A 26799-nucleotide genomic window follows, 5' to 3' on the forward strand; every position below is an offset into this window, starting at 1 on the left:
ATATGAGTTCCTAGGATGTAGAAAAAAAAAAAACATTGCACGAGAAAAGTATTTTGTGTACATACCTCAAAATAGTTGAACAATTTCTCTTGATTAGATTAGATTTTAAGGAAGAAGTTCCTTTAAACTGGTCAGCTTTCCCTGAAATTTTTTTGATAAAAATTCATTGAAAGGCAAATTTTTATTACATCAAAATCTATACATAAAATAATTTACACACTTCTCATTATGAATTGTTTTTTAAATGAAAGTCAATCGACAACGGAGAAAAGAGTCACAGTTTTTTATATGAAGCATGAAAAATTCCATTATTGAATATTGCTGTATTACAGGAATGCACATGAATCAAAAAGTTTTGCCATTTATTAATATACATACATAAATACATATACCAAGGCCCTTCCCCCAATTTTGGGGGGTAGCCAACATCAACAAATGAAAAAAAAAAAAAAAAAGGGGACCTCTACTCTCTACGTTCCTCCCAGCCTAACAAGGGACTCAACCGAGTTCAGCTGGTACTGCTAGGGTGCCACAGCCCAACCTCCCACATTATCCACCACAGATGAAGCTTCATAATGCTGAATCCCCTACTGCTGCTACCTCCGCAGTCATCTAAGGAATCGGAGGAAGCAGCAGGGCCTACCGGAACTGCGTCACAATCGCTCGCCATTCATTCCTATTTCTAGCACGCTCTCTTGCCTCTCACATCTATCCTCCTATCACCCAGAGCTTCCTTCACTCCATCCATCCACCCAACCCTTGGCCTTCCTCTTGTATTAATATGTTATTTTCATTAGTAAAATAAATTTTTGAATATACTTACCCGATAATCATGTAGCTGTCAACTCTGTTGCCCGACAGAATTCTATGGAGGGATACGCCAGCTATCACAATACTAGAAGGGGGTGTTCTTACCAGCGCCACCTGTGGCCAGGTACTCAAGTACTTCTTGTTGACACCTCCTCAATTATTCCTCGGTCCCACTGGTTCTCTATGGGGAGGAAGGGAGGGTCAATTAAATCATGATTATCGGGTAAGTATATTCAAAAATTTATTTTACTAATGAAAATAACATTTTTCAATATTAAACTTACCCGATAATCATGTAGCTGATTCACACCCAGGGGGGTGGGTGAAAACCAGTGTACAAGATTAAAGGATAGCTAAGTATCCCATATTTCATATAACAGTTATCTCAAATAACAATGAAATAATAAGTACCTGGTAAGGAAGTCGAATTGAACCGTTACTCTGTCTCTTTTTTAAGTTCGACTTCCTTACTGAGCGCAGCGTTCCTCTTGGAGGCTGAATCAACCCAAAGGTGCTAAAGTATACAGGGCTGCAACCCATACTAAAGGACCTCATCACAACCTTTAACCTCGGCGCTTCTCAAGAAAGAATTGACCACCCGCCAAATCAACAAGGATGTGGAAGGCTTCTTAGCCGACCGAACAACCCATAAAAAGTATTCAAGAGAAAGGTTAAAAAGTTATGGAATTATGGGAATGTAGTGGCTGAGCCCTCGCCTACTACTGCATTCGTTGCTACGAATGGACCCAGGGTGTAGCAGTACTCGTAAAGAGACTGGACATCTTTGAGATAGAATGATGCGAACACTGACTTGCTTCTCCAATAGGTTGCATCCATAACACTCTGCAGAGAACGGTTCTGTTTGAAGGCCACTGAAGTAGCCACAGCTCTCACTTCATGTGTCCTTACCTTCAGCAAAGCAAGGTCTTCTTCCTTCAGATGAGAATTTGCTTCTCTAATCAGAAGCCTGATGTAGTAAGAAACTGAGTTCTTAGACATTGGTAGAGAAGGCTTCTTGATAGCACACCATAAGGCTTCTGATTGTCCTCGTAATGGTTTTGACCTTCTTAAATAGTACTTAAGAGCTCTAACAGGGCAAAGTACTCTCTCTAGTTCGTTCCCCACCATGTTGGACAGGTTTGGGATCTCGAACGACTTAGGGCAAGGACGGGAAGGAAGCTCGTTTTAGCCAAAAAAAAACGAGCCGCAAGGAACATGTAGCCGTTTCAGATGTGAAACCTATGTTCCTGCTGAAGGCGTGGATCTCACTTACTCTTTTACCTGTTGCTAAGCACACGAGGAAAAGAGTTTCTAATGTGAGGTCCTTAAAAGAGGCTGATTGGAACGGTTCAAATCCTGATGACATTAGGAACCTTAGGACCACGTCTAGATTCCAGCCTGGAGTGGACAACCGACGTTCCTTTGAGGTCTCAAAAGACCTAAGGAGGTCCTGTAGATCTTTGTTGGAGGAAAGATCCAAGCCTCTGTGGCGGAAAACCGCTGCCAACATACTTCTGTAACCCTTGATCGTAGGAGCTGATAGGGATTTTACGTTCCTTAGATGTAACAGGAAGTCAGCAATCTGGGTTACAGTAGTACTGGTTGAGGAAAACTGCATTGGCCTTGCACCAGCTTCGGAAGACTTCCCATTAAGACTGATAGACTCTGAGAGTGGATGTCGTCCTTGCTCTGGCAATCGTTCTGGCTGCCTCCTTCGAAAAGCCTCTAGTTCTTGAGAGACTTTCGATAGTCTGAAGGCAGTCAGACGAAGAGCGTGGAGGTTTGGGTGTACCTTCTTTACGTGAGGTTGACGCAGAAGGTCCACTCTAGGAGGAAGAGTCCTGGGAAACGTCGACCAGCCATTGCAGTACCTCGGTGAACCCTTCTCTCGCGGGTCAGAGGGGAGCAACCAACGTCAACCGTGTCCCTTTGTGAGAGGCGAACTTCTGAAGTACCCTGTTGACAATCTTGAACGGCGGGAATGCATACAGGTTGAGATGGGACCAATCCAGCAGAAAGGCATCCACGCGAACTGCTGTTGGGTCTGGAATCGGAGAACAATACAAGAGGAGCTTCTTGGTCATCGAGGTAGCGAATAGAACTATGGTTGGCAGACCCCACAGGGCCCAAAGTCTGCTGCAAACATTCTTGTGAAGGGTCCACTCTGTGGGGAAGACCTGACCCTTACGGCTGAGGCGATCTGCCATGACATTCATATCGCCCTGAATGAGCCTCGTTACCAGCGTGAGCTTTCGATCTTTGACCAAATGAGGAGGTCCCTTGCGATCTTGAACAACTTCCTCGAATGAGTCCCTCTCTGCTTGGAGATGTAAGCCAAGGCTGTGGTGTAGTCGGAGTTCACCTCCACCACCTTGTAAGCTGGAGGGACTTGAAGTTTATCAAGGCCAGATGAACTGCCAACAACTCCTTGCAATAGATGTGAAGTGTCCTTTGCTCCTGATTCCATGTTCCCGAGCATTCCTGTCCGTCCAGTGTCGCACCCCAGCCCGTGTCCGATGCGTCCGAGAAGAGACGGTGGTCGGGGGTCTGAACAGCCAAAGGTAGACCTTCCTTGAGAAGAATGCTGTTCTTCCACCACGTTAGAGTAGACCTCATCTCTTCGGAAACAGGAACTGAGCCCGTCTCTAGCGTCATGTCCTTTATCCAGTGAGCAGCTAGATGATACTGAAGGGGACGGAGGTGGAGTCTCCCTAACTCGATGAACAGGGCCAGCGATGAAAGTGTCCCTGTTAGACTCATCCCCTGCCTGACTAAGCATCGGTTCCTTCTCAGCATGCTCTGGATGCATTCTAGGGCTTGGAAGATCCTTGGGGCCGACGGACAAGTCCAAAAAGCTCGACTCTGAAGATCCATACCCAAGGAAACAATGGTCTGGGATGGAACGAGCTGAGACTCCTCAAAATTGACCAGGAGGCCCAGTTCCTTGGTCAGATCCATAGTCCATTTGAAAATCTCCAGACAGCGACGACTTGTGGGAGCTCATAAAAGCCAGTCGTCTGACGGAGCCGGACACAAGATCATGATACTGCTGCACAGTCTGTAAACTGACAATCATGGGCAAGCGAGGAAGTACAGTGACAACCCGAATCTGTCTAGACTATCTGGGTCGTACAGACAACTCCTTAACGGGTTGCTGAGGTTGCCGCACTGCGTCACAACAAGTCCCTTCTGTTGGTTGTTGAACGTCTTCCCCGTGACACATTGACTCCGTAAACAAAAATCCTCTAACAAGGACTAAGCTTGGACTGCATGTCATGCAACACAGCTCAAGGTCTATGGGAGCAGGTGTGGTAACAGACGGGATTAGCGGCTGAAGTGAAACCATTACCTTCCCTGTAAGCATGTTATGCTTAAATAAAAGTCCATAAGAGGTTATGCAGCTAAAGGCTCCCTCCAAATGACAAAGTCCTCAAGGGAATATCAGAAGGAGGGAGAAAAGAACTTTCTCATCTACAGGGACCTTATCCTAGAAAAGCTAAGTTCTCTGAGTGAGGGTTCACTGGTGCAAAAGCAGCAGACTAGAAGGCAATGTTATGAAACTGCTTGACAGTCTAGTGAGTTGGCAACAACCCAAGATATGTTGAGAAGCATGCGGTAAGGTATGCAGAGCATGATGAATGCAGAGTATGCTGTATGCAGAGCATGCTGTATGTAGAGCATGTTGTATGCATAGCATGCTGAAAGCAGAGCATGCTGTATGCAGAGCATGTTGTATGCAGAGCATGCTGAATGCAGAGCATGCTGAATGCTGAGCATGTAGTAAGCAGAGCCTGCTGTAAGCAGAGCCTGCTGTAAGGAAAGCAGAGCGTGTGCATGGCGTTTAACATTTCTCAGAAATTCCATGACCAGTGCTAGAGTGCTTTATGCATGCTTGCATGGGATTTAAAAATCAACATAATGTTTACCTTACATTCATAACTCATGATTCATATTGTTGCCATGGTTAGAAAATGGAGGTAAGGTATGCTGAACAGCAGAGTCAGAACGAGCTGGAACAACAACAGTGGAAGGTGCAGAATCAGGGTGCACGGGTTGAGCTCGGTGCAGCAGCTGAGGAGACTGACTCACAGGTGGAAGAGGTTGTACCTCCACCGAGAGTTGCACCACCGGTGGAGCAGCCAGGGGAGGAGGAGGAAGAGTGGGGTAATCCTCCTGATCCCAAACCGAAGGTTGCCTTAAAGAAGGCTGAGGCTGAACAACACTGGGAACAGCGAACACAGAAAGAGGTTCAACATCGTACGCCTGGCAGATGGTGCTGCGACTGGGTGCAGCGAGTGCAGGCGGGTTGAGCACAGGCTGAAAGGGTGCAGGGGAGGTGCAACACTCTCAGCCCGACACTCACACAACAGGTCCGAAAGCTGTGCTTGCATGGACTGTAGTAGAGTCTACAACATCGTACGCCTGGCAGATGGTGCTGCGACTGGGTGCAGCGAGTGCAGGCGGGTTGAGCACAGGCTGAACGGGTGCAGGGGAGGTGCAACACTCTCAGCCCGACACTCACACAACAGGTCCGAAAGCTGTGCTTGCATGGACTGTAGTAGAGTCTACAACATCGTACGCCTGGCAGATGGTGCTGCGACTGGGTGCAGCGAGTGCAGGCGGGTGCAGCACAGGCTGAACGGGTGCAGCCGGTTGGTGCACCACCGGTGCAGGCGGGTGCAGCACAGGCTGAACGGGTGCAGGCGGTTGGTGCACCACCGGTGCAGGAGGAGGAGGAGGTGCAACACTCTCAGCACGACACTCACGCATCAGGTCCGAAAGCTGTGCTTGCATGGACTGTAGTAGAGTCCACAACATCGTACGCCTGGCAGGTGGTACTGCGATCAGGCGGAGCGAGCATAGGGGGGGGGAGTGTAGGCGCACTCTCAGCCCGACAAACTGATGACTGAGGAGAGACAGAGCTAACCCAATGACTGCATCCGGGTTGTTGAACTTTACTTCGTACGTCTGGCATAGGTCTGGACTTTACGTTTAAGAGGTCTTGAGACCTGAGACCAGCGTAACTCTGCCTTTATTTTCTCCTCTAAATCTCTTCTGCAGACGAGCAAAATAAGGGCTCAATCGTCTGCGGGTGGGAGTGACGGTCTCGGTAAGACACGCCCACAACCACCGAGGATACTTCTGTGCGCCGATCAAGGCCTGCCGAACCCTTATGCCCTTCGACATTGCTTCTCCCCTGGGCTTGGGAGCTTGCAAGAGGTCCCGGACTGGGAGGACGACTGGCGCGCACAAAAGTACCCTCACGCATAACACTGACATACTTTGCACTAATCACTTATCACTTTGATTTCTGTTTGCACTTATTTCACTGAACTCGAAACTTTAAGTGGTTTGTACCTGAAACACGCAATTCTATCCTTCTCAAAAGTTAGTAATTGCGAAAACAGAATTACAATGTAACAGAAAAATCTAATGAAAGAAAATTCAGTGGCTGGAAAGAGACTAAACACTAGATCACTCTAGAAACGTTTAGTTTCTTCCCCTAAAGAGACTAGGGATAAGAGCAAAACGATAACGACGTTACTCGTACGCCTGGCAGGCTTGAGGGAAACGTTTATCCTCTTTCTCCCTCCGTCTCTATCTCTCTCTCTCTCTCTCTCTCTCTCTCTCTCTCTCTCTCTCTCTCTTGACTTAGAACCTGAGAGAAGAGCCCAATCATATATATCGTTAAAACATATTATTGTTAAAGGAAAAAACTGAAATATTTCCCAAAAAGAAAAGTTCCTTATTAGGATCAAAACCATTAAGTTAAGAAAGAATGAACAAAACGCTAGAAACGGTTACTCTTTACTGCAATGTGAAACCGTGAACATTCTTTCTCTATCGTAACGATAGAGTGCAAGTTGAAACGTTCTGAACGTCAACAACTGCCGAGACAAACAAAACGTTAGTTCAACTTTGAAAAAATACGAGACTATCAAAGAAATTCTTTCAAAGACCTTAAAATAGCATAATATGTTAACAGGTAAAACCGAAATGACGGGCTCACGATAATTAACTTCGGTACCACCGTCTCTATCTCTTAATTCCAAAAGCTAACTAAGCTAATATAGAAGTTTCCAGTAAAGCGACAGCCGAAATCAAAGAGAAATACTTCACCAAAGTCGTGAAAATACTCCAAGAACATAAGCGTATCCCAGAACGTCTTGTCAGAAGCACGACAGAGGAATAATTGAGGAGGTGTCAACAAGAAGTACTTGAGTACCTGGCCACAGGTGGCGCTGGTAAGAACACCCCCTTCTAGTATTGTGATAGCTGGCGTATCCCTCCATAGAATTCTGTCGGGCAACAGAGTTGACAGCTACATGATTATCGGGTAAGTTTAATATTGAAAAATAAAAAATACTTAATGGAATTAGTATTTTCCTAGCTTAAATACAGAGATGATTTCAGTGCGAACTGGAAAGGTCGTTAGAATAGTTTAATGAGGGGTTAAATGACCAGTGGAGGGAGCATGTGAGAAGCCCCTAAACAGCCTCACTTTGACCTCTCAGCCAAGGACTGAGAAGAGGAATGTTACTCAGGTTTGTATAACTAGGAGAAATAAAAATGACTTTAAAATTTTGTGATTTGTTCCAATGCGAAATACAAACCATCATCCTTAAATAAGGAAATATATTGTTTAATAGGTAGGCAGTCCCCATGGAGCCAAAAGAGATGGTTCTTTTTCTTTCTTAAAGAGATGGTTCTTTTTCTTTCTTGGAAGAATCAACCTTCTCATCTTGCATGTGAGTAAAAGCAGTGACTCCAGCAATCTTCTATCTGTCTTTGATAAGGATGAGAAGACTGATATTGCCTGGCCTGTACAGTACTTGGATTATTAAAAAAACCCTTCCCCGGAAGGAGAGATAAGCTTTGAATAATATACCTGTATTATGATCAATGGGTTGGTATAAATTGCACCATTCACACCATCACTAGGAAGAAGGGGAACTCAAAAGTGTAACATGTCAACTTCTTTGACCCCAAGATAGGGGATAGAAAAATGAAGGAGCAGAGCCAGCCATTCTACCATTCCTTACAAATTTACACCTACACATTATCATAAACAATATGCTTCTTGTCCCCTGTGGTAACTCGGCTGGTTACAAAACTACTTGAGTAGCTACCACAGGACCAAGCACAAAAGTGTCAAGGGACTTGTAGGTATATTCCCCAAAGGTAAAGGCCGTGAAGGTGGTTTGATGTTTCCTATCATCAGCCTTCAGCACCTGGCCTACTGAAAAGTTTTTTTGGCAGCTAAAGTGGGGACTGTACCCGTGAGTTTTTGAGCTCTTGTCCTAGCTGGTACCTCGACATTCTCAGCAGTTGAGGTGTACGCTGTTCAGATCGTCTCACAAAGCCAGAAAGAGATGGTGCTCCTTGACACCTTTCTTGGTCCTGCCAGTGCTAAGAAAGTCACTGACACTCAGGCCTGAGATGCAGAGTCCTTTTCAGATAGCACCACAGAGCTCTCATAGGACACAAGAGCATCTCCTCTTGATCACCAACAGATGCTTCATGAAGAGAGGGGATGGAGAAGGTTCTGTGTTTCACAAACTCTGGCACAAAACTAAAGGAGACTGCCTTCCTCCCTTCAGCACAAGTGACTAAGTAAGAGAGATCGCACAGCTCATCTGTTTTCTTTGGCAATGAAAAGGCTAGCAAAAAGTTTTGAGAGATCTCTCCCTGTCTGATGACCTCCTCAAAGACTCTTACAAGGTACGCATTAGAGCCATAAGCATGAGGGTCGCATCCCACTCTGGGGGGCTGAGGTCCCAGGGTGGGCAAGACTACTCGAAGCTTCTCTTGAGCATAGACAACTCCCATGAGGAGAGCTTTATACCCTTCAGTAGATAGACAATGCCTGAGGCTTTGACAGCTGCAACTCGTAGGCACTTCTCTCAATGAAGGAAGAAAAGGAAATCCACAATCTGTGCTAAAGTTGCTCTGACCGGAGAAATATCCCTTCTAAGATACCAGACACCCTACTTCCCGTGGTAGACAGCTGCAGAGGACTGTCGCAAGTACCCAGCTATTTCCCCCGTTAAGTTCTATGGACTTGATGGACTGGTGAAGGTATGGCTGACAGGGGAGAATGGACTATTGGGCAATTATCTGGAGATCTTGACTAGAAGGGCTAACAGATCAGGATACCACTCAGCATAGTGCCATCTAGGAGCCATCAGTGTCATCCTGAATCCTGGTGTACTGTATACACCCAGGTGATCCCATGGGTGTAGGAAAGCATCTTCAAACACGGCCCATAGGTCTGGAACAGGGGATCACAACACGGGGAGCTTCCTGTTTAACCGTGTGGCAAACAGGGCGATTCCCAGAGAACACCATAGGGAAAGAAGCCTCTCAGCTATGAAAGGATGTAGGGACCACTCCAACCCTACAACCTGCCTCTAGTGACTGAGTGCATCTGCAAGTGTATTCCTCTTATCTGCAATGTACCTGCCTCTCTCTAGGCATGGAATGCTGCCCGACATGCATCTGCTTTTTCACCTCACAGAGGGAGCACGAATCTTTGCCCTCTTGCTTGTTGACATAGGCCACTGCGATGGTGCTGTCAACCATCAATACAAATAAGTGCCTCCTCAAACATTCTTGGAATGCTTGCAGCACTAAAAAGGCTGCTGGCAATTTGAGGATGTTAAAGTGCCGATGCATTTCTTCTCATGACCAAACACCACAGACAACCTTGTCATTTCGGCATGAACCCCAACCCCTCTTCGATGCATCTGAAAACAGTTGCATGTTAGTTGAGTGGGACTCACCTGGTGAGGTTTTCCTCGTTCAGCTAGCGGGAAAGATCACCCTGAGCCTTCAGATCCCCTGAGCCTTCTTCCCCATCGGAACACGAAGGAACTGGGGATCCTTGTTGGCTGAACTGTGATCCTTCAAACACCACTGAAGAGATCTCAGGTGGAGGTGACCGTGCAGAACGAGCTTCTCGACTGAGGAAAGGTAGCTGACAAAACTCTGCCAGCAGAGATTGGTACTTCCATCTTGAACAGGAATGGTCAAGCAACCTCTTTAAGCTTGCTGATGTGATCGTCGGAAGGAAACCCTCGCTGCTGCCGTGTCTATCACCATGCCCAGATACTTCAACCTTTGCATGGGTATGAGATTCAATTTATCTAAGAATGTGAGAATATGACTTCGATCCTATAGCAGCTGCCTTTCTGAGGAGGCAAGAATCAGCCCATCCACAAGATACATCCACAGACGTATCCCTTGAGTGGGCCCAAGCTGCTACCAAGGTGAACACCTGGAGAATCGTACATAGTCCGAAACACAGTCTTGAACTGATACACCGTATTGTTGAGGTCTGATGAACAGGTAATTGAAAGTACAAGTCCTTCAGGTCTACCAAAAGCATGAAGTTTCCTTCTCTGATGAAAGACAGAACAAAACATACTGTTTCCATTCTACACTTTGCCAAAAAAACTTATTAAGCATGAAAGACCGATGACCAGTCTCAAGTCCCAGTTGATTTATCCAACAGGAAGAGCCTACCATAGAAGTCCAGAGACTCATCACACTCAAATGACTATGAGTGTATTCTCCTCTAACTTCCCTTCTATCTCTGCCCATAAAACCAGGGTTTCAGACATGTTGGAGGATCGAATGAGAACTCCATCCTCTGGAGAAACCAGGATGGGGTGCTCGAAAAGTTTGTGCACACACAAACTCTTTTCGGGAAGAGGTTGAGGGTGTTGCCGACTGAGTTTAAGAGCAGGTGTTGGACCCTTCCTTGGACCTGATCCCATAGGCTTAGCCAAACCTGGAGTTTTGGCCACTGTTCCCTTTGAAGGTCCAGGACCCTTGAAGTTGATATTGTACTGGATAAGGGAGTCCTGCAAAGGAGAGACATAGTACCCTACGCTGACAAGTTCCAAAGCGATAAAGCTACCTCTGGGCTGACTTGTTTCAAGAAAAGGGAAATCTAGGCATCCCTTCTCTTCAAACCCAGTTAGTTCAGTAGTTTGCCGACTGGTGTGCAAGGAAGATCACTACCTTCCCACCAGACAGCAAGACTCTTGTACTTCTCCAAAGACTCCAGGATCAATATCCTTGTCTTTCCAAAGTACGTACCTGCCCGACTACTGGTCATGACAGGAAACAGCATTGAGGGAGGTTGGGGCAAACATTTCCATGGTCGCCAACGGGTCAACCTAGGGAGGAGCTGAAGCAGTACCTTCAGGTCTATAGAACCTTTGCTGTCGAGAAGGGGGGGATATCTTACTTGACTGACTGGACTCGAGAGTTCTCAGATTTACAGATCTGATTGTCAACTCGATTCAGGGCCTAGTCCACAAGATTTGACCAAGACAGTAGAAAGGATAGTCTCCAGCCCTGAGGGGCACTGAAAGGTTGATCAATGACTGAGGTCCTTCCCGGAAGAGGATGCAAAGGTCGCCTCCACAACGCTAGAGCACACTGATATGGGGGAGAAGGAAATCACTCTTATAGGACACAGTGATAGTACCACAAGCGGGATCACATGCACAGATCCAGAGATAGCAGGGTTGCAGGCCCTGGACCCTGGGATCAGGATATGTAGTAACCCCGGGCACAGGGGCAACACGCACTTTTGGTGCCCGAGACCGACTTACGCCCACCTCTTGCTGTCGGAACTTTTCCCACCGACACGTGTCACTCTCCAAACCTTAACATTCCTTTTGGGCTTAGGGGTAACCACCAGAGTCCCTGACTTTGGGCACCACCATGCCTTTCACCACTGGCATCACCACAGGGAACACAATCATGGGGGGAACCGTAGAAGAGGTAGCCCTAGCTACCAGCTCCCTCAACAGTGTCATAGAGAGCCTGCCAAAATGACCAAAGGAAGTCCAAGACTTCCTTAGGTAAAACTCATTAGCGATCCGAGCGGAGACAGGTGAAGAGCTTCCAGCTTCTGGAGGGGTGTAGCAAAAAATGGGGAATCCCACACACTACCAAACCTTGAAAAGCTTGCTGATGCTGATCTGAGAGCTCCTTGCTCCTGAAACACATTCCATGAGGACTGAACAGGGTCATACGCACAGGGGTGGCAGCAGCAGAAGCACCCACTGAGGGGAGACAGAAGTAGCAAAAGATTTCTTCTCTATCTTCTTGGGCGTTGCTAAAACAGACACCAGCGAAGGCTTAGCTCTCTTCTCCTCCTTCTGGGCACTACACTACACAGGAGGCCATGACCTGCACTAAGTACATGGGGATGATTGCAAACACTCATGCCCATACAAGAAGTATAGTGTGGATCAACAGCCGGCTTACTCATAAACCGGTTGCAGCGTCTACCTTTTCCGCAGCGAGTATGTATCTCTTGCTACAACATTCATGATCACTAACAACCAGCATTCACTTCCTGAAATAAAAGAAAACTAGAAAGTTCAATCGGGGAGCAGAGTACATCCGTACTCTCTTGTGGCTGGAGGTGAAATGAGGATAATCTGCCTAGCGGGGGAGCCAAGGCTTCTCTCCCGCTCCCTCCACTGATCTTGCAACCCCTTGTTAAACGATTCTAATGACCTTTCTAGCTCAAACTGAAAACATCTCCCTATTAAAGCATGATGGTTTGTATTTTCATATAAGAACAAAGGATGCAATTCATCAAGGCTGTTACAAGTTGTTCTTACTTCCCTATTAATACCTGCTCCACAGTCCAGTAAGCTCCAAGGATCTGATTTATAGTTTGAAACATAAAAGATGAGTTACTGAAGATAAACTAGAAAGCCAAAGAGTGGGTGCAGCTAAGATTACATTTACGAATTTAGGTCTAAGGTCTCAGCACGGGCCTGGGGAGGCCAGAGTTGCATTATGTAGATAAAGGTAAAGAGGTTGGAGACCTTGTTCGAAGAAAGGGAGAGGGAACAAAAGTTGAGGTGCAGCTAGGGGTTGTAAAGGAAGCTGCCAAGACCTTTTAGTAATATTTATGCACTTACAGTGAAGCACCGAGATATAAAACCACCCAGGGAGAAACCGCAAGGCAACTTGAATAGTCTATCTGCTCTAAGACCTGAGGTTCCCTTGCAACGTGGTGTTCCATTACAACTTACTCCACAAATATTTTTCAAGGATAAGTATAGCTTACCATACCAAAATTACAATTGATGCAGTAATGAACTCACCCTTGACCCCTCTCACTTTCCCATACGACAGTATTCACACGGCCATTTTTTCAACTGTACTTTACCTTTGCTTTGATCCCAGTCCATTAACGCTTTATGCTTGCTTCAATTCTAAATCTTAACTCCAAATATTTACATTTTAAACAAAAAAATTTCACCTAATTTTTCCTTGCTTTGCTCATAGCAGCTCACCATGTCCTTCCTTTGTAGTATTTCCATCTACAATAAACAACAATGAACCCAAGACTGATCCTTTATAAAGAATTCTGTATATCTAAAACTAGAGGGGCACTCAGAAGAGCACAGACCTCCACCATGACAGCTTATTTCTCGACCTTGGCCTTTGACCTTAACATGTATTAACTGGTGTGGATTTTCATACACTCATATATGAACCAAGTTTGAAGTCTCTGTGACAACAATGTCCAAACTAATGGCTGATTACGTGAATTGGACATTTTGCTTGACCTTTGACCTTGACCTTTCAAAATTTAATAATTTCCAGCTTTTTACATAATAGTTAACTCCAGTAAGTTTCATTACTCTACAATTAAAATTGTGGCCAGGAAGCTGTTCACAAACAAACAGAGAAACTGGGGCGAAAACATAACCTTCCAACTTCGTTGGAGGAGGTAATAAATATAACCTAATGCCCGGATACCTAGTACCATTTATAAGACTTTTTATATATATATCTACAAAGATTGCATCTTTTGATGGAAAAGGCTTCACATATTTTGTTTTACTGTTGGCGGAATATTGATTTATTGTTTGGAGTTCAGTAACCACCAGAAGATTCAAGACAAAAATTGGTTTTCTATTTCCTAAAAATAGTATTTACGATTTACATCACTGGTATGAGATACCTGGTTTAGACATCTTTAGTAGATGATATCCTAGTGCCCAGCTTCAACAGCCATGTTTAGTGCTTATACATTTGGAAGTTTAAATTTTGTTGTGCCATAGCAGCATCCATAAACTGCTATTGTGCTAGGGTCTCTCACACAACTCATGTCCGAGTCTTGAGGCTTTTTCTCCATGCTTCAAAATGGTGGAACAGCCTTCGTTCATTGCAGAGCTTTGGATGTTGATAGTCATATGCTTCACGCCTTACCTTTTCCCACAGCTTTTGTATGCAAGGTGTATAACCATCTTTGGATTAATTATTACCCTTATATTATTCCATTGTGCTTTTCTTGCTGTTATTCTTTCCAAATATCTTATTCTGTATAAAATTGCTTTCCAGGTAAATAGCCTTTTAAACTTTGCCCATACGAATGTGCAATCATGTTAAAAAAGATAAAATACCTTCAGGATAATATTCAGTTTCATGTATATTACAGTATAGTATTGCCTTTATGCTGCAAATCTAAGCTGATAAAGAACAGTAAACATGTGTAGAGCTTTAAAATATTTATTTACAAAATATAGTTTCAAAAGAATATTCTTTACAAATCCATGCATGCAAATATAATGCTTCCTCTTAATATTATTGATTTTTCATCGAGTCTACACAAGTAGTTATTCTAAACAAAATAAATTCACTACAGTAAAGTATATCACAGTTGTTCCAGTCACTTAATTCTAAAGTTGTCATTACTTATAAATGTATGAAAATAATTCTATCACCATTCACTGATTGGCCCTCTTGGATCTCTTGGGTGATTTACCTGGAGTACCAACACTTTTCCTCTTGCACTTTCGACCTCGTTGGCGGTGCCTCTGTCCTTGATGAGTTCTGAAGGTGATGCACTGCCAAGAGCAGAGATATTTTTATCTATATTACTATGTAAATAGTACTGAATTAGCTTATAATTATCTTCATCCTTAATCTTAGCTAACAAAAGAAATGGGTAATATATACAGACATACAGTTGGTCTGAATTATTTGATTTTAAAAAGTGGAGCATGATACCATTAAACTTAGATGGCTGATAGAAAGAGACTACTGTACTGTACAGTATAGGGAAAGAAGAAAAGTTAAAGGAGAAATGAAAAGTAGCTAGAGACAGGGATGCTGTGCATAATGATTAGAAGTACCTACAGTTAACCTAGTGTTGCACACCACAGGTAGTAATCCATAAGCAGGCACTACCATTTAATCTCTGCATATCAATTAGCATGAGCTATTATGTATCAATTTTGAAAATGTTATTAAGATTAAAATTTTATTTTCTTCATAGACTTAAATAAATATAGCAAACAGTGTAATTCAATCATAAAAGCTGGAAGTATTATAAATCCTTATTTCTGTTATTATCAAAAGACAGGCTGTGACCTTACTTGAAAACCATAATGGTGCTGGAAGCAGTAAGGTTACATAAGGATGTACAAGAATGGTGGACCGAGAATAGTAGAGTGATTCTAAGGATCAGTGGGGAAGTACTTGGAAAGTCATCAGGAATAAGACCCCCAAATGATAAAGAATCGTGGTGGTGGAATGATGAGGTGCAAGAACGGGTAAAAATCAAGAAAGAAGCCAAGAAGGCAGATCTATCAGGACAAGAGTAGGATAAAGAAGACTAAAAGCAAGCAAAGAAAGAAGCAAGTAGAGCAGTAGCAAAGGCGAAGGCCGAGACATTAAATGAAGTCTATAAAGAGATGGAAAAACCAGAAGGAGAGAAGAAAATATTACGAATTGCTAAGGCCCAAGAGACCTGGCGCAGATAAGGCAAATAAAAGATAGCAATGGTATAGTTCTAGCAGAAGAGAATGAAATTAAAAGGTGGGAAACTTATTTTGAAGGACTAATGAATGAGGAGAACCCAAGAACAGTATTTGAAGATGGACTCCCAAACAAGGCAGTTACCATAGGAGTGACTAGAAGAGAAGTAGAACAAGCAGTAAAGATGAAAAATAGTAAAGCTGCAGGACCAGATAATATGCCAGTAGAGGTATGGAAGAGTCTTTGAGAGAAAGGCATAGATATCTTGTGGGACCTGATGCAAAAGATCTTCAATCAGGAAAAGATGCCAAGAGGAAGGGAGAGGAAGCCTAATCATCCCCATCTATAAAGGGAAAGGAGACATCCAGGAATGTGGCAACTACAGAGACATAAAGTTGATAAGCCAAACTACGAAGATATGGGAGATCATTGAGAAGAGACTCAGAGATGAAACAACAATTTGTGAGGCGCAATTTGGATTCATGCCTGGAAGAGGGACTGAAGATGCAATATTTGTTTTGAGGCAGATGATAGAAAAACATCGGGAGAAACAGAAAGTATTACATATGGTCTTTATTGACCTGGAGAAGGCATACGATCGAGTACCACGTCAAGAGCTGTAGAGATGTATGAAAGAAAATGGAGTCCCTGAGAAATACGTAATAATCACCCAAGATGTGTATGAGAGGGCAGAAGCAAATGTTAAGAGCAGTATAGGCGTAACAGAAAGTTTCCCTCTATATGTGGGACTACATCAGGGGTTTGCATTGAGCCCTTACCTATTTGATCTGGTCATAGATGTAGTAACACAAGGTATTAGAGATCACTCTCCTTGGCGTATGCTTTTTGCTGAGGATGTTATACTGTGTAGAACTAGGCGAGAGGTAGTAGAAGAGAAACTGGAGGAGTGGAGAAGAGAAATGGAAAATAGAGGATTGAAGATCAGCAGGAAAAAGACAAGTATTTGAGATTGAAAAATGGGGAGAATGGGGAAGTTAGTTTACAAGGAGAGAGATTGAAAGAGAGTTGAAAATTTCAAGTATTTAGGATCAACAGTTGCAGAGGATGGTGATCTGGGGGCAGAAATAAACCACAGAACACAAGCAGGATGGAAAAATTGGAAAATAGTTGTGTGGAGTACTATGGGACAGGAAAATAGGGGTTAAGTTGAAAGGTAAAGTGCACAGGACAGTTATGAGACCGGCAATGATGTATGAAGCGGAGACGTGGGCAATAAAGAAGACAGAAGAGAAGAAGCTGAATGTGGCAGAAGAGAATGTTGACATGGATGTGTGGGGTGACAAGAAGAGATAAGATATGGAATGAGGTAATTAGGGGTACCAAAGGAGTTAGAGAACTATCAGATAAGATGCAAGAAAGTAGACTGTGGTGGTATGGTCATGTCAAGAGAAGACATGAACAGTATATTGGGAGAAGAGTGATGGAAATGGAGGTAGAGGGAAGGAGAAGGAGAGGGAGACCAAAGCGAAGGTGGATGGACTGTATCAAGGATGACCTTTGATCAAAGGGATTAACCGGTGATGAAGTGTGGGACAGAGGTAGATAGAGAACGCTGGCCAGAAACATAGACCCCACATTAAGGTGGTAAAAGATACATACAAAGAAGAAGAAGAATGGTACTACCCCTAAGATCTCAATAAGGAAAGCAGCCCAGCATGGAAAAACTACTGGCAAGAACAAGAATATTCAATACAGTCATAGCGATTGCAGTTTTGACTGCTTTATTATGTCCTTGATGCTTAAAAGTGCAGGGAAGCATTTTAGTTCTTATACCTCCTTTATACAATTCATGGAATGCATGCATGTGTTCAATGAATGGACATTTAGAGCAATAATTTTGGTAAGCTTCTAAAGCATTTATAGTCATTGAAAATCATAAATTTCTGCAGTGACATTTTTTATTTTAAACAATCTTAACTGTTGGCCATAAAGACATTAGTTCTTCTGTGAAACCTGAAGCATTATTTCGTACAGTATAAAGAATTTAATGCAATGAGGCATATTGAGAGATTCTTAGCATATTAACTAGGAGGCACAGCATTTTACAAATCATTCCTACTTGAGCCACAATTGAACTACTAGAATTAACCAAAAATCCAGACCACAATTTTCAAGGCGGCCACATTTTGATCGTACCATGAATGGCCGACATATTTTGTTCCAAATAGAGTAAATATTTGGCTTTTATTTTACCAAATTCACAACTGACACCCTACTGTTCCCTTTGTTAAGTACATTATCTTCACACTCAACATGGCTTAAGAAAAATCTTAATAAAACCTGGACTTCCACTAAGTAGTAGCAACATTTACAGTAACTCCCTTAGCTGGTTGCCAGGTAAAGGAAAGTAACTTCGTTATGTTCCTGTGGACTAGTGCATACAAACAAATCAAATTAAGGACCAATGATTACAAAGGTACAACACTAGCCAGCATGGATCACAAAAATACAAAATACAAACGGAAAATCATGCTCACATTCTTTATGTCCTACTACATACAATTCAGATCACTACGACAAGCCAAAACAGCAGATCAAACAGTTCTGTGCCATAATAAAGATATACAGGCTATTAGTTAACTAGCTTTAAACAAGAAGAAGCCACCAGTAATGACAGATCTTGATTTCACTGATGGAGTCAGGCAAAATAAAATACCACTGCATGTTGTTTATTTCTCTTCCTTGACAAAAAATTTCATATAAAGCATGAAATAATTAAATGAACTTATCCGAAAAGGAAATAAATTTTCAAATTAATTTGCATTTTTTTCCAGATATAAAAACCTGAGTCTTATAGAATAGAGATGTCTTTAACCGTGCTGGAATGACTATTGAATCACTAACAAGGTAGGTAGTTAATGACAAGTGGCAAGAAGTGGAAGCTATGCACACCTGCCTGTCACAAAAATAACCACTTTTGTTGTTAGACCTAGAACTAAGAGGGATGGCTGAGTTTGGAAATTGAATTCAAAAGATTCACCTTTATATAGCAAGGAAAAATACAAATGACTTTAAAAATTTTTAATTGCTCCTACAAATATACAAACCTTTTGTCCTTAAAATGGGGGACTAACTTATCAGTGGGATGAAGTCCCCTTGAACCAGTAAAAAGTTCTTTTCTTCCATGCACGTCATCCTTTCTGGTTAAGTATGAGAGGGAGAGAGCTGACTCTAACAACTAATCATTGACACCTATTAGATCCTTGGCCAGTACTGGCATAAAAGAAAGCTTGTGCTATCTCCCTAACAAGGAGGTGGCATTGGTAATGTCAAACCGGGCATATCATGACAAATGTTTGGTAAGACACCGAACTGTCCTCAGCCTTGCCAAGATGATAGAGGAGTTACTTCTTGGCATACATAGTCTACAGGAGAGGTGCTCTGTGGTGTAACTCATCAGCATCAGATATCTGACCCATGTGTGACATTTGCTGTTGGTCCATCCACTCGAGAGGGAAACAAGAGATGCCAGTCACTCTCTCCTCTAAAAACTTTTAAGCTGAATGCATAACCTTAGTATGCATACTAAGTCCTATGAGGGAGCTATGAGGGTTACACAAATACTGTATTTAGCATACATCTCAGGATCTAAGGAATTTGGATCCAAGGGTCTGTGGGTAATGTATAGAGAGGCAAAGAGGGTTAGATACATTCAGCTCCAAGTACTTCAACAGGTAAACTTCAAGACTTCTGACAGGGTTAGGCTTGTGAGTTCTTTCTTGAGAATGCAGTAGTACGCACTGACTAGGCAAGCTGCTTCACCAATCTTGAAAGAACAGTGTCAAGACACCTCCTCCTTGTTCCTGCTAGGACTAACGAGAAGGTTACAACACTTGCACAAAGGGTGTTAACTCCTTTTCAAGTAGCACTGCAATACTATGACGTGATACCAGACAATTTTGTGTCAACTTACATGGAGAGATAGATTGAGAAGGTCTCGAACTAGTGTTCGAGACTAACTGGTACTGGGTCCCACACCCTTCAAATGTTTGACATGAAGAAGAGCATGAAACTATCTTACTCTTTTGCCAATACAGAAAAGAGAGTCTTGAGGGAAATATCCATGTGATGGCCACCTAATTTTAGCAGTAGGTGCTTAGGATGATGACCATCCATGCTGGTTCCTAAATTCAAAAAAAGCAAGACTGATTGAAGTTCCTCTCAAACATGGACAGATTCCCTTAGAAAGAGGGATACACACAATAACAAGGAGCCTCTTCTCCAATTCTATTGTCAGGGCAGAAAAGACTGACAGTCTTGAAGAAAAGACAAAAAGACCTTGCTAGCAGGAGGTGTCTGAGCCTATACCTTGAGGATAAGGACCATCCCACCATCAGACTAAGTCTCAGGGTAGTCAGACTGCTCTTAGCTCCCTCCAACCATGGAACATTCCCAGCGGAGAAGGAATCAAAACTACTGAGGAAGTTCGTGATCTGCTGGGAAGTTTTCTGGCTGGAGAGATGTTCTCTTCGCCCTAGATTATAGACTGCCTCTTGGGACCTACCTTGAGAGGTAGCAAAACATTACCTGGACAGTGTGATTACTCCATCTCTGGAGGGACCGTTACCTGTTTCTTCTATGTCAAAAGTATCTGCCCTACTACTGGGCTTATGGTTCAGCTGAATGAATTCAAGGAAAACAATTGCTAAGTGAGATCTTTCATTTCCTCCTGAAGGAGGAGAGTGGCTTTAAGGGCAGTGTATACCCTACCCTTACCTGGCCTATTATGCAGGTGATTGGTGCATTTAGAACTGTTCACCTGCAACTGATGCTACAATGGTAGCTGTCACACTGGGTTCACACTAAGCTTGATGGACACAGAGGAAATCACTTAAGTGGGTGAGCTCTGCTACTCCCTCCTGACGGAGGAGAGCAGCTCTAAGGGATTCAGGCAGGTTTTGGAAAGGTGTGTGAAAGGTCTCACCTCCGCAGCACCTACAGAGTCAGTGTTGACACCTGACTGAAATAATTCCTCTTCATCCAATCCAAGAAGAAAACCTTCATATCAGGTTCAAAATTTTCAACTAACCCTTAAAGTACTGGTCGTAGGAAGAGAGCCAATGCTTTTTCTGGAAGAGGGAGAACAGCTTGCTAAGGGCCAGGGTGTTCCTAGGTCACAACAGGAAAGATTCATGTGGGAGCAATGCTCATTCTCACCTGGCTGAACCCTATTCTCCTTCTTGCATAATAGAACTCCCAAGGAGCTTTTGTGAGAGGTCTCCTGCGCTAATACTACAGCATTTTATTCCTTCTAGGAAGAAGTATCTGAATAAGAGAATAGGAGGGGAAGGAAGAAGGAAGAAGAGAGAGAAAATTCCCTCTTCTCCCTTTACCAACAGTTCTTTCTAGCTATCAAGAATGGTTCAGGTGTTCCTACTGATCAAGAATAGGTGTGCTACCTCTCTTGAGTTGGCTTGTATTCATCACAATCTTCAGATTGTAATAAGAGTAAGGAATAGTCTCAATCTCATAAGGGACTATCTCGAAGGACACTCACTACCCAACACTCAGTCCCGGGTCTATGCCAGGTTACCTAATGGCATGACAGGCATCCCCCTACTTGGGGTAACAGGAGAGGGGGAATGCTGACATAAACATTCCTCTCTATCTTTCCTCTTCCCTTTACCTCCCTTCCTAACCTGACCAGATGGGGGGGCCTTGAAAAAGCTGTGCACACAGAATCCCTTCAAGAGGAAAAGGTTGTAGTCAATCTTTATTGAGGTCCTTTAATAAGGTTACAGTGGCCTTCTTTATCCACGATCCCACAGGCACGGCAGCACCATAAGGTTTGGCCAAAAACAGCTCTAGAGATTGCAATAGATCAAGGAGTTCTGCAAATCAGTTCTCCACCACCGCCCACACATTACTCCTTGGAAGGAGAGGTATGGCTACCAACACCAATGTGTTTTGGAGTATTAGATCTACCTCTGAATAAACTCTTTTCAAAACCCAGTTAGCCCACTGGTTCATTGACTGGTGTGTCAAGGTCAATGCCTTCCCACAGGACAAGACTCCAATTCTTCTCCTGAGATTTAGGGGTCAGAGTAGGGGCCAATAACCCATTAGTATCTGTAAATTAATATACATCTAGGCCCTACCTAAAAAGAGAAAAAAGACCAAGACTTCCTTAAGTCAAACTTGTCAGCAGCAGGAGAGCTTCTAGTGCCTCCTGGGGTGCGGAAATAACTGGGTTAAACTCCACACTACAGTACACAAAAGCATGAAAATCTCACGAAGGAGTTCCGAGATCTTCCAACTCGTGCCGCATAATCTGTGGGGGGCAGGCCATGGATGTATGAACAGACACCTCAGCAACAAGTGAACTCAATGAGGATAGAAAGGAGCTATAAAGCTTCTTCGCCATCATCTTGGGCATTACTAAGCCTGAAACCAGAGAAGACTCAGCCTTCCTCTTACTCCTAAAAGCATAAGCCTGCCACCTACCAGGAGGCCACAACTTATGCTCGTTACATGGGGATGACTGTAAACAACCATGCACCCAACAAGAAGTAATGGAGAGTGTGGGTCTACTACCGGTCTTGCTATAAAACAGTTACAGTATCTATCCTTTTCCAGGCATTTAAAAAATTGAACTTCCATAACCTGATTCCAGACACTCATGCACTTTCTGAAAAGTATAGAAAAGAAAATTAAAGCCTTTAGTAACATCCCAACGGTTCATCTGTACTTAATGTGGCTAAAGACAAAAGAGAAGACTCTGACAGGAACACAAGCACCATCTTTCGTTGACTGCCTTTTTATCAAATTCAACATCCATTCCAGCTGACACTGAAGACATTTATCTTAAAGGACAAATGGATTGTAAGTGCCTAGGATCAAATTGCCAGCATGAGATTCTAATGTACTTTAATATATCACTATTACAGCACAGTACTGTATATTCACTACTGCAATGAATTTTACATGTACAGTAAAATTATATTTCATGAGTTAATATTTACTGTACAAGTAAAAAAAATCCTGAGAGTTCTGTATTGCCTGCTGTCAGTTGGATTTAGCAACTGCCCGGAGAAGGGCCTCTCTTGGACCGTAATGACTATTACATGTACTGTACAGTATAGTAAAATTACATTTCTTAAGTTAACAAGTTCTGTATTGCCTATTATCATTGCAATTTAGCAACAGCCTCTTTCAGACCGTAATGACCATAAATATAGAGGCTTTATTGTACAGTATTTTGTATCTAGAGCCTAAAACCAAAAAAGATGATCTACACTGGACACTGATACCACTGAAATGGACTCATTTACAGAGTTGATGTAAACACCCAAAAAGATAGGCCTTTTATAGAAATGCAGTCATATGCATAGTTGAAGGTTTGGCTGATTGAAGATCAAGTTACATCATACTGAAGTTAGTATTTGTGTAGGAACCCAAATATTACTAAATCTAATAAATTCTACAAGTACAGGTCTCAAGTTCTATTCTAATTTCCTTACCTGATCATCGAGAATATCAAGAACATTTCTCATATTGCATTTTACTCCATTTGCTTTAAGAGAGGTCAGTAAATCCTCTACAAAGAAAGGTTCATACAGCAGCACTTTTTGGTGGAATTCTGGATCACTCGAAATAAACTGGGTAACTTGCTTCGTTAAACAACCTGAACAAAAAACATGAAAAAGTTGGCTATTTTTGTAATTTAATTTTACTCACGACATATCTATGCTATTATCAAATTTCACAAATACATTTTTGTGATATCTAAGCAACAAGCAATGAAGCTAGACTTTATTAATACAAACATGAGACAAAAATTAATCATTCTCAATATAAGTTTAGTCTAACAACTGTAACATTATATCAACAATGAATATGTAATAGTTCACCTACATCAAGATTTAGACAGTGAAGGGTGAAATAGATTTGGAAAAAAAAAAAAAGTGAAATATGTTTCCTAAAAAGTATTTCCTTTCTAAGTAACTCATATCCAAAAGTAAGTGTCACAATTTCATAAAAATCTTTATGGGAAATGAACTCAATATTCTACATTACAGACCTTTTTGAGTAGCACTTATGGCAACATCACTTTCACCATCACCTAGCAGCATTGACTCCTCAAAACAGGCCCCTTCAGATCCCTCGCTGCTGTTGAAAAAAAAATTTGTCTATGTAACTATAAAACTTATAGCAATCAAGAGAAGTCAAAATTTCTCGAGAAAAAAATATATGAAAAATCTCAGAAAATATTCCAAATTATGCATTATAATTTGTATCTGCAATCAAATATACTTCAATCAAAAAAGAACATCGAAATAGCTTCGTAATACCCCTTCAGAATTTAAACTTACAGTGAATATTATGTTGACCAAGCCGACATAAGTATCTTTATATAGTTTTTATATGATAGGTCTTTCATATAAAAACCATATTCTATTTAAATTATTCCTTACTTCTCTTGTAGTTTATCTATTTCTTTTCCTCAGTGGGCTATTTTTCTCCACTGGAGCCCTTGGGCTTATAGCATTCTACTTTTCCAACTAGGGTCGTAGCTTAGCTAGTAATAATAATACTGTAATAACAATAATAATATTACTTATATGCTTCCTTATACCCATAAGCAAAAAAACCACAGTCCTGCATCAGTCACCGATTGTGACTTTACTTTAGGAGTGATTGTTGTATGACAACTTGTTGTTCTTCCGAGATTCTTTATCCAGTTTTTGGCAGTGTGTGTATTACAGTATTTGTCATTCCATCATGTTCAATTCTCTACACGTGGGTTACTTTCTATCTTTACCCATATTTTATTATTGTATTTGCCATTCTATCATGTTCATTTCCTTAAATATGGATTACTTTTCAACTTTATTGAAAAGTAAATGCTACGGTGGGACCCGATGTCTGATTTTTCTATTAGGTTGCAGGAAGTATTCCTATCTTTTTCTGATTTCCTGTGCACTAACATTAATCTGATTTATCTAATGATATTGCCAAATTCTCAGTTTAATCACAGCTATATCTAACACCTGTTCTGTCAAAAGATAAAATGTTGAGGACACTCAAAAATCTTCATCTTGGGTATGCCATAACTTCCGTGACATGGTCTTTCACTATCATGAGTTAGAGTTCTCTTGCTTGAGGATACACTCAGGCATACTATTCTATGTTTCCCTATTTCCTTTCATCACTAGGCTGCTTTCCCATTGGAGCCCTTGGGCTTATAGCTTCCTGCTTTTTCAACCAGGGTTATAGCTCAGTAATAACAATAACAAATACACATGGAATTGTGAAACTTCTTAGGTTTCTAATAGTTCTGGCACAAAAGAAGAAAAAACTTGAAAATACACGAATACCAATAACAGGGTATAAAATTACATTAGGAAACTTGAAATCACAAAGACAAACCGAGAATATATACTAAAAACCAAGGATAAATAAAGTAACCAAAATACATTTACTATCTCACAAAAATGAGATAGGACCAAATTAGGTTATTGAGTAGACTATGCTCATACTATACTTGCAAAAGCATTTAATACCCATCTGTCATAAATGAATCAGTCATGAAATGAAATCTTTAGGCAGGAGACATATGGAGGACCCTCTAGCAAGGAAGTCTCATTAGCTTTGAATATCAATTACAGCACATATTTCACCTAGTGATTACGTACTTGGTTTGGCTGCCCTAGTAGTAAGTTAAAAGTTTCATAAACACTAAATTTACCTAAATAACAAGTACCTTAGCATACCTTGTGCTTGAAGAATGTGATAAATTTAGGGGACTTTCTTCTTCCTCTTCCTCTTCCTCAACCCTTTCATGAATGTTGACGACTTGGGAGACTTTGCAATTTTTAGTTTTTGCTGTTGCATTTTTCTTGGGTTCATCATCAGTATTTATGGTTTTTCTCTTTGAGTTCTTCGTTATTACCCTTTCATGGAGAGATGAACTGGCTTTCTGTCTACCTGCAATATACGAATACATTCAAACACAGTACTGTACTTATTAGTCATTATGTAAGATATTGTTAAGTTATTGACATCTGTGACTATCAACCTAATTCCAACTTTAATGACTCATTACCAGGCAAAACGAAGAAAATATTTATAAAGCTTAAACTACCCAAGCACAATAACAGTTCTTACACCTAGTTTTGTTTCCTTATTTAAAACCTATCAAAATTGTAATAATATTTTCAGTTTAACCCTTTTACCCCCAGGCTATTTGGAAATTTCCAACCCTTAACCCCCAAGGGTTATTTTTTTTCAAGAACATTTTGCAGTATATTTTTTTTAAATTGCTCTAACAGCCTTAATTTTTGTCATAGAGAGGTCAGGTTGGTCTCAATCTCTTGGAAAATGCCTGAAGTTTATCAAAAAATTATCAAAAATATGCAAAAAAAAAATTTAAATAGCATTTTTTTTTGCAAGGACGTACCGGTACGTCCATGGGGGTAAAAGGATGAGTTTTTTGAAACGTACCAGTACGTCCTTTGGGGCTAAAAGGGTTAAAATATAACTAGGTCTAGAGTTTCAAATGTTGCAAAGGCCATTTTGATTATGCATAGGATGTCAATTTCTTTCTCTCATATTTCCCGGTGCATTTCCTTGTCTTCCAGTACAAGGAAAAATGTTATTTTCATTAGTAAAATAAATTTTTGAATATACTTACCCGATAATCATGTAGCTGTCAACTCCGTTGCCCGACAGAATTCTACGGACTGGATACGCCAGCGATCGCTATACAAGAGGGGGGTGTACTCACCAGCGCCACCTGTGGCCAGGTACTGCAGTACTTCTTGTCAACACCACCTCAATTTTTCCTCGGTCCACTGGTTCTCTATGGGGAGGAAGGGTGGGTCAATTAAATCATGATTATCGGGTAAGTATATTCAAAAATTTATTTTACTAATGAAAATAACATTTTTCAATATTAATCTTACCCGATAATCATGTAGCTGATTCACACCCAGGGAGGTGGGTGAAAACCAGTGTACATGTTAATCAAGAAGCTAAGTATCCCGTATTTCATATTATCAGTTATTCAAAATAACAATGAAATTATAAGTACCTGGTAAGGAAGTCGACTTGAACCATTACTCTGCCTTTAATAAGTTCGTCTTCCTTACTGAGCGCAGCGTTCCTCTTAGGAGGCTGAACAACTCTAAGGTGCTGAAGTATAAAGGGCTGCAACCCATACTA

The 26799-nt window shown here is 41.9% G+C and overlaps 1 protein-coding gene across 5 annotated transcripts in view; it reads right to left on the reverse strand.

Annotated features, from left to right (window-relative positions):
- Positions 1-43: 43 nt before the first annotated feature.
- LOC137628396 (serine-rich adhesin for platelets-like) overlaps positions 44-26799 on the reverse strand; it is a 162544-nt gene continuing 135788 nt past the window's right edge. For 3 of the 5 annotated variants that reach the window (XM_068359571.1, XM_068359549.1, XM_068359579.1), the window contains 4 exons: positions 25350-25563; positions 23657-23745; positions 23097-23260; positions 14349-14702 (listed from right to left, as the gene is read on the reverse strand). In XM_068359571.1, coding sequence (XP_068215672.1) covers positions 14583-14702; positions 23097-23260; positions 23657-23745; positions 25350-25563 — 587 coding nt within the window. In that variant the 3' untranslated portion in view covers positions 14349-14582. Of the gene's footprint in view, positions 142-14348; positions 14703-23096; positions 23261-23656; positions 23746-25349; positions 25564-26799 lie in introns of those variants that run through there. The other 2 variants (XM_068359565.1, XM_068359557.1) reach the window with 2 other exon arrangements.

This window comes from Palaemon carinicauda, chromosome 2 (genome assembly GCF_036898095.1).
Source record: "Palaemon carinicauda isolate YSFRI2023 chromosome 2, ASM3689809v2, whole genome shotgun sequence".
Lineage (NCBI taxonomy): Eukaryota > Metazoa > Arthropoda > Malacostraca > Decapoda > Palaemonidae > Palaemon > Palaemon carinicauda.